At 40.3% G+C, this 12,112-nt stretch overlaps 1 protein-coding gene across 1 annotated transcript in view; it reads right to left on the minus strand.

Moving 5' to 3' along the window:
* The window catches only part of itpr2 (inositol 1,4,5-trisphosphate receptor, type 2), a 59,207-nt gene that overhangs the window by 43,735 nt on the left and 3,360 nt on the right, over positions 1–12,112 (minus strand). The window contains exons 2-12 of the mRNA XM_034879379.1: positions 7,562–7,632; positions 7,142–7,260; positions 6,971–7,057; positions 5,925–6,083; positions 4,970–5,068; positions 4,337–4,420; positions 4,053–4,199; positions 3,154–3,249; positions 2,762–2,806; positions 918–1,069; positions 19–118 (exon numbers count right to left, since the gene is read on the minus strand). Coding sequence (XP_034735270.1) covers positions 19–118; positions 918–1,069; positions 2,762–2,806; positions 3,154–3,249; positions 4,053–4,199; positions 4,337–4,420; positions 4,970–5,068; positions 5,925–6,083; positions 6,971–7,057; positions 7,142–7,260; positions 7,562–7,632 — 1,159 coding nt within the window. The remainder of the gene's footprint in view (positions 1–18; positions 119–917; positions 1,070–2,761; positions 2,807–3,153; positions 3,250–4,052; positions 4,200–4,336; positions 4,421–4,969; positions 5,069–5,924; positions 6,084–6,970; positions 7,058–7,141; positions 7,261–7,561; positions 7,633–12,112) is intronic.

Consider the following 12,112-nt stretch of genomic DNA (forward strand, 5'->3'; position numbering starts at 1 on the left):
TGTGTGTGTGTGTCCAACCTTGAGCATTACCGGACGCTCCTCCTCTGAATCGATGGGAACATTGGTGCTCGTCACCCAGGTGTTGGTGCACAGGTGCCTAAGTCTGACATAGGAGTTTCTGAGGAAGCATGGGACAAGTCATTTACAGTGACATACATGATTTATTGTATGCTTACTGCTGTTGTTGAACTAAAAAGTATCCATCCTGGTCAGTCAGTTAGCTGTTAGCATGGCTTAAGGGATAGTAATGTCGGCTAGTTGTTTGGTCCACTACTTTGATCCAGACTGAAATATCTTAGCAACAAGTAATGGATTGCCATGACACTCATGTCCCCCACAGGATGAATTGTAATAACTTAAGTGATGCCCTTCCAATACCTGGAAAACTAATGATATTAACACCAGCCTCAACTGTTCTTTTTGTTTAATGTGAATTAGAAAATATTAGCATGCTAAGATATTAAACGTCATACTTGCTAAACATCAGCATGTTAGCAATGTCATGTGAACATGTTAACATGCTGACATTGGCATTTTGCTCAAAGCACTGCTTGGCCCAAGTACAGCCTCACAGAGCAGCTAGTACGGCTCTCCTTACTCTTCTGTCTATAGTCTATAGAATAGAATTAGAAAATTTCATTAGCTTGAATTTCAGTTCCAATTATTTGTGAAATTATCCAGTAACAAGTCTTGTTTTTTTTCCATTTCAGATAAACAACAACAAAATAATACTTACTTGAATACAAATGTATTAAAGCAGATGGTTTGGAGTCAAAATAAGTGATATTATTTCAGCCTAATGGTAGATTTTCTGACAAGAACTGCTGTGCTTTGTGCTGTCAACTCAAGTTACAGTACCCCATGGATACAACTACAGCAGATGTAACTTGTTGTTATGGATGCCCAAAATGACTGACCTGGGCACGAGACAGTCGGCCCGCTGTAGAGTGGTGGCATCCAGCTCAAACAGAGAAGCAATGTCATTCCCATGGGGAACAGAAACCAGGGTGAAAGCAATCTTCTCTGCTGCTTGATGCTTCCTCTTGGAGAACAAAGTATCTGTCTCATTCTGCAACACACACACACACACACAGTAGAAATTAGCACCTGCGGTCTAAAAGCAACAGACAGTTTAGTTGTTTATCAATACTAACACAGTAGATTTTATACTGTCCTGACAATCATTAAACATCCAATACACAGTGCTACATGTTCAGTCCATTTTCAAGTCTATGAAAGAAAGATGCATGCAAAGCTTGTTCCCACAAGTGTGTGTTTACACTTCTGCAAGTCAATGGACCTTGCTTGGCGCAGGTACCTGCTGAAACTAATCATTGATTTGGTTATTGATTACTCTGTAAGATGTTTCCACAAATGGATTGTAATATTTGTTGAGTCACTAAAGTGTCACAGTTAAGTGCAAGATCCCATTAGAAGTTTTCAGAGCCTAAACTGATGTGTTAAATTGATTATTTCATTAATGTAGGTACAATAAGTTGATAAATCAATTATTTAATTAGTCCATCAACAGAAGATTATTCAGCAACTTTTTTTGAGCCATTTTTCCAGATAACTGGATCCCACTTCTCAAAAGTGCTGATTAGCAGGACAACACGTCCTCTTATCTTTATGCCCAGCAGCACTAGGCCACAATTTTAAATTGTCCACATACTTTATACTATACTCTTTACATTTCCTCATAAACTGGTGTACTGCTGTCATACAAATTCAGCCTCATCTCAGTAAAGAACTATTATGTTGAGTATTTGTAAGCCAATGCCAAGCTGAACATAGAAATATTTTTTGTTATGTTGCCATATCTTTCGACACATGCTCATGTAAATTCTGATAAATGAGCCCAACTGTTGATAAAATCTACAATGGAGGATGAACGGATGTGAGCCAAACTATACGCTCACAGCTTCTTACACTAATGAGGTATCAAATTACACAGAGATGTAGCCAGAGAGCCATGACTTCTCTGTGTGGTGTGTTAGGCACTGCAGTATGTAGGCTGGTACAGTGTGCACTGTGCAGATGCATCACATAATGGCGAGGGTTAATTTCTCCCACTGTTCTCTGCATGTCACTGGGAAGCTCCCCAGAGCTGCCTCCATGCCTCAGCTTCTCTATCCTCCCACTCCTCTCCCCTCCTCCTTCTCTCCCCCTCTGCTGGTGACTCACCCCACCAGCTTAGCACAGGCGAGTGGAGCAGAGCAGACAGCACGTCTGCCTCTCCTCCATCCCCTCTCACAGGGCACCCCCACACCCAGACGTTATGTAAGGAGCCCCCTGTGTGTCTGAAATTCAGCATGTGCATGAGAAAGTGTGCGAGACTGAGGGAGTTTGTGTGCGTGTTCCTTGCACTGCCAGAATACAAATGTGCAAAGTAGCTAAGAGCTGAAAGAAAGATATAGATATAGACTCAGAGATGGTGTGAGTGTAACACAACTGGTGGTGTTGCATAATAAAAAGGATGAGGAGACAGGGATGGGCTTGAAGTTGGACAGACAATATACAACTGCTGAGGTAATTGTCCTTTCCACTAAAACACTTGTATAATCTTCTCTCCTCTTCACCAACTCATTCTCTCTTTAAGTGAATCTGGCTCATCTATGGTGTGAAATGATATTTGCACTGCTGGCATTTTGAATTACAAATATTAACTTAGCATCTACAATCACGTACATGTTAGTACTAGCCAGTCTGATATCGGGTGTATGTGACTTTGCAGCTAAGCGTGCTTGTGTGACTGACTCACCTCTCTTTTGGGCTCCACTGTGTTGTCTTTGAATTCAGGGTTCACCTGCAGAGAACTTGAGCGGTCAGTGAACTCATATATGAAAAGCTCTGATGATAATCATGTCATTATCATCCACCATCACCCTAAAATACAAACCATTCAACAGCAGACAGGCAATGGTGGCCATATCAATGGGAATACTGCCATCTACAGCACATCACCTAAAATCCCCTTTAACTGTGCATATTCAGAAATTGTAAAGCAGATACAAAGCAGTGTTTTATATAAGTAGAAACTACTCTTCAAAAGCACTGTAGAATTAAACACCAAAACTGATAGAAACAATATAGAATTAAACACAATGAGAAGCAGCTTAATTTAGCCTTTCATTTTATTTATATAAAATTCACCTCAGCTGCAAGGTAATTCCCGGTCGCCAGGTGTTTGAAGCGGAAAAGACTGTTCCACTGGCCGGCTCCACCTCTGCAGGGGTCATAGTGCACAACCTGGAACAAAAACAAAAAATAAGAAGCATTACATACCCAGAAGAATCCGTTGAATCCGTAGAATCCTCTGATACAGTACTTTTAGAAAATGGCTCACAGTTTTCAGCTTAGATACAATGACGCTGCTCATTTAGTTTCTGGTTTTGTTTAGCAGACATAACAGCTCTTTGTTGGATAGGATTGATTTAGTAGCAGTCAGAGAATGATTTATTTTATTTAGAGAAGTTATTCAAAGTGAGAATAACTCACAAACCAAATGACTTCCAGTTTTTAGTCTGTCACCTGGTGACACCCTTTGTGCCAAGTACAATAGGAATTTGTGTTTGTCATTCTAGCGCAACATGTCAGTAATTAATATGGTAACATATGTACATTCTGGCAACAGAGGGACAACAGGAACTTCAACTTAGTGCACACTGATAAAGAGGAACATAGTGTCCAGTAAACCATATAGGAGATTACAAGAAATACAGGTTAAGGTGGCTGACCGTTTGTATTCTCAGAGGGGAAATTATGGCCTAAATGTGTGCGATAATGTTCCTTAGTTACAACAAAACTGTGAATTTAAGTGCTTAAAAACACATCATTTGTTGATTTATGTTTATGTAAAACTGAGTTGGTGTATGGTTGTTACTAAAAGGGACACCACATATGTTTAAATTGTCAGTGAACAGAACAAAGTCACCAGAGCATGATAAATGAACATCCTTTCTGAAAAAAAAGATACATTTTAATATCAATCATTTAATGAAGTATCAATGGCAAAAAAAGTGATATGCTTTAAATCCTTGTGCGAGTTTCACCTCAATCTCCCAGAGAGCCTTGGAGCTGGTGGCGGAGGTGGCAGACTGCCGCAATGTGGTCCTAAGGAAGACGTGCTGCTGCTTCTTGTACTCGTCACAGGTCAGAAACTTCTCCTGCTCAGCGTGAAAGAGCCTCACCACGTCTCCCTGACAGAGGACACAAGCAAAACGTGAGACCGACGCAAGATAACTAAATGCAGTTTGCTCTGAAAACATGGAAACCAGATGCAGTCGTGCTTAAAAGATGCAATGAGGAAACAGATAGATAAATTAAAAAAACATACCCCCTTTAGCACGTCTTCCCTGTAGTCGCTAAACTTCATGAACAATGTTACCTTCCAGCTGGTGGTACAGTTAACAGCATTAACCTGCAGCATGAAGCAGAGAGAAAGGAAAAACACAACATGAAATTAAATACTTATCATACACACAGTCCATTAAAATCCATGTAACGTCACCATTGTGTTGTTTCAACCACAGTTAAATGACTAAGACGATAGATGATAGTATGTGACTCTATAAACTGATACGCTACTATGTAATTGAGGCCTGAAAAAAAGAGAAAAATCAACCTTAAAAGTAGGTTATATTGTTCTTTATCTGTTATGACTGAATGTAGATAAGAAAAGAAAGTTCCATGGCATTCATTCTCTCTCATCTCTGTATTTGTTCATGTTTTACAAAGGGTTTAACTTGAGCAAGACTGTACAACAATGATAGCAACCATCTAACATTTGTACAAGGATAGGAGCATACAGCTGTAAAAATATTAACACTGGTATTGGATCTGCATATACAAGTTTTCACATATCGGAATCGGGAAGGGGAAAAATTGTATCGGAACTTCTCCATTTTAATTACAGCTATACTGAATTGGTTCAATACTGATAGAAACACTATACATTAAATAGTCCCACCTCTTTGCAGCCGGCGTTGTCAAGCAGCTCAATGTTACTGGCATGAAGAGGCTGCCCTGCGTTCACTGGCATCAGCACCACCTTGTCTCCAACCACCACCTTAAAACCAATAAGAGACAGTCATATCCCAGCACAGGGGGAGACACCGGTTGGTAAACTTCAAGAAGTGTTGGTCGGTAAATGGATTATACAAGAATTTACAGTGAGTGTGTGTCCATGCAAGGGGCTGAAGTCTGTAGTCTGCAAACACCCCCTTATTAAAAAATTCGAAAAGAAAAAAGGCGCTATGTGAACAGGGCAACAGGCTTAGGTTCACATGAGAGCAGTTGAGCTGCTCACAGCAAAAAAGTTCATCCGTACCATGGTGAGTGGACATGAATGCAGCATACAGAAATATGGGAACTGGAAAGTACACTGCCTGTCATTGTTTCATCGCTTGCATAATTCATGCTCGCTTACCCAATCAAACTTATAATAGAGTCTTTGCAGTATCTACTGTTAACCAGCCACACACAAGCATACTGTGGCTTTAGAAACGGGTTGTTCATCACACTTATCTCTGTGCTTTGCTGGTATATTCAAAAACAATTTAAATACAATGAAACAGCATCAGTGATAACAACCCGACTGGATGCTTTTAAAGCTCAACCTAAACGTCTAACATGCAATGGAAAGGCCGGTGCATCCATGCTTTTTACGTGACATTCTGTGTCTGACCTCATAATGCACAAACACCATGCACAATCAGGAGCAATACCTTTAACCATACGATGCTAAAGCCAAGAGGGGAAAGGACAAAATCAGAAATGTTACTGGGACAGGACGAACAATGAACTGACAATGTATAGGATTAAAAGGTTGACATCTGCTGTTCAAGTGAGAGAAATGTCACGTTGTTGATCAGTACTTGGTTTTCTGTAGAAATGTGTGTAGCGCTAAGTGGACAGAGACCTACATTATCTCCTTCACTGCGGAGCTTCCAGAAGGGTTGAATGTAGAACCAGGAGCCCTCGTTCCCGGCCGGGTCCAAAGAAACCCGCATGGCGTTCTTCTCAAGCAAAGCAGGGAGACGCTTGTTCACCGTCAGGTACTTATTACTCTTAATGTGCAGGAGCTGAGACAGAAGAGTCACAGTGTTTAAATTCTGCAAGAACAGTGTTGGAGGTTTTCAGATCCAAGTACTAATACTGTAAAAGTGTAAAAATAGGAGTAAAGTCCTGCATTGAAAATGTTACTTTAGTAAAAGTACGTACACATGCATGTTTTGTCCGATCAACAATCCAAACCCACAAAGTCTTAAACAATTTCAATACCATGGACTATGAAATGTTTGACATTGACATAAAGTAAATAGTTTTAATAGTCAAATAGTTCTCTGGCAATCAATAACCGATTAACTGACTAATCAACTAATCGTTTCAGCTCTGCAAAGACAAATAAAAATATTTTAAGATCACCATATGTTTTGTATGGAAAAACTCTTTATCTGTAATGTAACAAGCCGCTAAAGCAGTCAATAACTTCTAGTCGATATAACTACTCAAGAACGGTACAGGAATAAAAACACCTTTCTATCTAGCTATCTATCTATCTATCTAGCTATCTATCTATCTATCTATCCTAACTATTTTATTTGATATGGCCTCATTTGAAAAACTGTGTGTATTACCACAAAACACATGTCCATGTTCCATTTAAAGGCTAAATTATATTTGTGTTTTAAGCCAACCCTAAAAAATGGCTTATTGAACAAGACCCGTTTACTGAAGGAATAATAAAGACTGCCTTGAACGCATTTTGCAACATGTTGCTTTTCACAATACAACCTGTAAAACAAGATTTTAGAAATCAGTGAAACCAAATACTACTGTTGCGGAACTGGCAGACATATCAGAGATTGAGTTACAGTAACACAACCTTGGTTAACAAGAAAGCCAAAACAAGCCTCTTGACTCAAGACAATCTGAAGCCGCAGGTGTTTGCTGAAGAGATGGGCTGTACCTGGATGACATTACTGTATTTCACAACTTCTCCAAGGAGCTTCTTGTTCTCTGAATCGTTCTGCTTCTGCTCCAGTTCAGCCGCATCCTGAGTGACGAAAGAGATTAACTAGAGCTTTGGGATGCAAATGAAAATGGAGATTTAGATGCAGATTGTTTTTTAAAGCTCTACCTGTAACTTCTTAAACAGGTCTCCCTGTGTATTGTGGTTTCCTTGTTTTCCTTGTTTTGCCTTCCAGAACTGCTTCTGGGCCGAGTATCTGTTCATGGGACACACCTTGAAGAGGCAATCTGGAGAAGAGGAGAAGCATTCAGGTACACAGGAGTCCGTCTGTTAAATCAGATTGAGGGGCACTGAAGGGTCTTAATGTGGTGACACAGCATTTTTGAGGTTGATGGAGGCCCACCAGCGGCCTGCGAGGCACTTACATACATAAAAGCGTCTCTAAAACCACAATATAGTACTAAACACTGAGGGTGGAGGATCTGGGCGAGTGTGAGAGTTTGTGAGTAACAGAGTGAGTGTGAGTGTGTGTGTGATGTTTGTGTGTGAGTATCCTCAAACCAGTGCGGCTTGTACACTCATACACACCTCTGAACTTTTTAGGCGGGTTGGCCAGGTCTCCAGCATCAGGCTGGACCACACACCTGTCATCGACAAGCCTGCAGAGAAAGGTTTCAATCAAAATTCAACAATCAGCATAATTTCCGCATAGGTAAATCCCTCTTCTTAAAAAAAAAAAAAGATTTATATGGCACACACAGTAGTCTAATTGTGGGATCACAGTCAAACGCTAATACAAAAAGCAGAGTCTCAGACTGCTATAAAAACCTATCTTTTAAACGCTGTTCAAAACCACATTTGCTCTACAGTTGATTGGCCACCTACAGGATGAAAAGCTCAGCTGTCAACACAAGAAAGAGTGACGGCTCTGTTCACCATCACATCCATCTCCTGACAGCTCTTCCAGTACCAATTTCATTACTTTGTGATATTGTCTTAAGTTCTACCGTGGACTCTTTTTATGGAAAAAATGCCTTAGTTACCTTGTTTCAAACCATTCTAGTGTGGTATAGAAAGCCTGCAGGAAGACTCAGCTCAGTTTGTGCCAGTTCTCATTAATATTCAACGAGATAAGCTGCATGACTCTAACGGCTAGCCAATGAGAGCTTGGTAATCTGTATCCTTTTACCCAGAGAAACTGGGCAAGCTGATGATTAGTGACGCCAAAATGACGCCAGACTGATTAGCTTTTGTAATATGCCTGATTTCTCCACTTAATTCTTTTCCGTGGCTGATATCCAGGTGTTTGTGGCTTTCACATGGATGCGTGTGTGTGTGTGTGTATATATATATATATATATATATATATATATATAACAAAACTACAAATCAACATAGTGTGTGTAAAATGCAAATAAAGTAAAATCTACTGTGGGCTCCTAAAACATGTAGGCAGCCACCAGAGGAAACCCTGTGGTTTCTGTGCAGGGTTGATTAGAGTGCATTCGAGTGGTGCCATACACTTAATAACTGCCATGTTTACCACATCCTAGCCAGCCTATTTGCTGGTTAGTGACTATTTCGAACACTAGAAATGTTTCATTGACAGGTATAGTAATGCACAGCTTAATTGCCCCCCACCAACACTATCTGACTATCTTTTGCTCTGTATTATGTTAATCGTTTATTTTTAACGTAATTTTGACTGACTTGATTTTTCCTCACCGTTCATGCATATAAATCCCAATTCATCAGGACAGTGAAATTCACATGTTTGACTGACAGAGTCATGGAGATGAGAGATATTTAGAGAGAATGCTTTGGTTAACAAAAACTATTTACAAAGGATCACATTTGACTCAGTGGGACAGTGGGAGGATGAGGAATTTGGTTGGACGTTTTCCAGGAATAAGTGTGTGTGTGTGTAGTTTGTGGAAAATATGGTTTAGAAATTACTTAATGAAAAAAAAGTTGAAATTAAAAGATTCATTTCACACACTAATGTGAGTTGTCTGAGGATGAATGGGCTCGTAAAAGCTTGCATAGAAAGAGACCATTATTTGGTTGAATTGGACTAGTGATTTCAGGCAAAACAATTGGAGAAGAGCCTGAAATTAACACCCGACAACCTGCCAAAAGTGGGTGAATTTTGCAATTGGCGGGTAACACTGTCAACCTACCTGCCACAGTGGCTGGTAGCCAATGACAATTGAGGGATTCAGATGAGTAACTATCGATAAGCAGGGTACACAGTTGTTTCCAGGCCCGCATCAATGGAAGACATTGATTGACAGCTGGGGCCCCCTATCGCATTTTCATTACTCGCAATAATCTCAGCAGTTCCTAGTGCAGCCACTGACCAATTGGGAGTGAGAACGGGTGTCACTCCCCGATGTGAGTCGAGACCAGATTTGAGTCGCGCATGCTCAGATTTAAACGGTTTACGGCATAATGTGTCATACCCGATGAGAGTCAAATTAGACCGGCTCTGGTCAAGTGCAAACGTTAGTTGCGTGCGCATGCTCAGATTTAAATGGTTTACGGCATAACATGTCATGTTGAAATTTGTGAAATCCATGAAATACTAAACTTGTCTCATTACAAATATAAGAGAAGATGGGAATCATTTCCAATACATTTTAGCTATGATTGTTTGATTGCTAACATTAGCTCCAAACGTCATCCAAGTGACAGCCTTTGTTGTGTTTGATTGCTAGCTTGTAGCTAAGCTAGCAGTCTTTCCAAAAACGTTTTAGCTATCTATGAGTGTCTGATTACTAATGTTAGGTCAAAACGCCATTGACAATCTTTGTTGTGTTTGATTATTAGCTTGTAGCCAGCAAATAATAAACTACGTTAAGTAGCTCCAAACTGAATACATTTAACATCAACGTACGCTATTATGTCTTTTTACCTATAAAGTTGCTGCTGTTTTGGACACCTGCTCCGTTCCCCCCGCAACTGAAGCACGCAGACACACACACACACACACACACACACACACACACAATCACACACGGTGGATGCAGAAAAAACTGCAAATGAGATGTACAGAATGACTTAAATTGAGGACAGCTACATTTTTATAGGTGCAATGATAAGTTAAAGTCCAATAAGTATTCAAACTGTATGTGTGTCCCAGGCCGGGATCGCAAATTCTGCCTTTATGCTGGATTATCTAACCATGCCCCCCTACTACAGCACGTGATGACGGTGCAATATCCACGAGCAGGCTACCATAAACACAGCAAAGAGACACAGCAATTCCTGCTTTTCCTCTTCAAAACAAGTGGCTGGTAAAAAGTGACTGTGCCTCTGTGGCAGGTGGTCAAAACAGTTAACTTCAGGCCCTGAATTGGAGAGAGGAAAAAATCAGACTCATAAACAGATCACCGAAACATTAAAAGTGATCATGGCTTTTTTGTGCTACTCAAATGCAGGTCTGGCCTGCAGCAGCAAAATCATATTTTCTGCATTTTCTTTGTACACGTGAGAAAATTATTTTTATCAAACTTATTGAATTAGACGGGTGCTTACTGTCAGTAAGTTTGGTGTTCTTCTAAACAGGAAAAATAAGATATTTATCTGAAGATACACCTGCCTTGAAGAGTTTAATTTGAAACTTAATTTAGTTCTGGAGTAACTCTCATCCTCCTTCAGGAAACAGCTTTAGTTTTCTTTTTTCTTTTTTTTTTAAATCGGCTATGTAAATGCCAATACCGATAGATCGGGAATCGCCTAATATCGACCAATAATATTGGCCCCACAATATATCGGTTGGGCTCTAATTCATATCCATATCATCCCATACCCTTTATCCCATTTGCACCAGAGGCTGAGGTGCACAAGCAAATCCATTCATCCCATCCGCTGAGGAGAAACATACTGCAATGCACAAATCCTCCGATTCACACAAAGCTGGCAGCCCTGCTGAAGTGAGCTGAGCCACTTCCTGCTAATGCCACGGCACTTGATCATTGTCAATCCACAGGCTCTGTATTATTTCCTCCAACTCTGTATCAAGAGTTACATCTAAATGAGACACAATAAAGCCCAACAGGAAGCAGAATCAAGTGCTAAATGGCTAAACAGGAAGGCTCTCTGGAAAAGTCCCTCCAGCTCATGAATAAGTAACTTTAAGTCCGCCAAGAGACAGGCTTTGGTTTACACAGAGAGGCTTTGAGAGGCCCGACTATCTCAGCTAGTGCAAGGGTTTGCTCTGCAACGGAGTTAAACATGAACCAATGATACCAGGCTTGACACGACGAGCTAATTTTAGCTCTCCTGCTTGTGTTGAGCGGACTGAAACAACAATTCCAAAAGAAGAAAAAATACAGCATGTAATCTATGCAGAATAGCAGGTCTGATAGGTTTGTTCTGACAAGTGTTTTTAAAGAAAAATCTCAAGTCTACAGATGAATGACTTGTCTGTAAGAAAAGTGAAAAAGATTTGACACCCTGCCTGTTTTTGCATGTTCCAACGTGCTGATAAAGCAGCATAGTAATCTAATTGAGTCATACGCTTCCTCGTTACATGTATCCTGTCAATTTTTCACTCGTGTATACACATGGAGAAATAATTATATACAAAAAAACTTAAATAAGGATTACAGAATAATTCTATATTTGTCTTATTATGTAGGCCATCTCTTATATAAGCACTACAGGTCCACATGAAATTGAATTGATTGATTAATATCAAACAAAAAATATTTTGGATCACTCAAGGGATGCTTTCTGATCATGATCCCAAAATCCAAAAAGGTCCACATCAATTAAAAGGTTCTGCATCAGCCAAATGACCTTAAAGAAAACTCAAAGGTCCTTTGGCTTTTGAGTCTTTGCAATGCAAGGTGTGTGTGTGTGTGAGGAACTCGCAAAGCAAACAAGGGCATGAGTGGCCTTAGTCGAGGTTACATTGTGCTAACAGGGGCTGTGGCTCAGGGAGGTTCCTGCAGGGTCTGCCGCTCTCGCTCTCTCTGGGCCTTGGTGTGCTCTGGCACAGCACAGCCCGGCCCTTGATAACATGCTCGGAGCTCGGCTGTCAAACTACATGAGTTATTGAATCGCTGATAAGAGTATGACTGTTTTGTTTCCTAACAACAAGAGCTGTGCACTTTTGCTTTTTCAAATGTACAG

Source organism: Etheostoma cragini, chromosome 8 (genome assembly GCF_013103735.1).
Source record: "Etheostoma cragini isolate CJK2018 chromosome 8, CSU_Ecrag_1.0, whole genome shotgun sequence".
Classification (NCBI taxonomy): Eukaryota; Metazoa; Chordata; class Actinopteri; order Perciformes; family Percidae; genus Etheostoma; species Etheostoma cragini.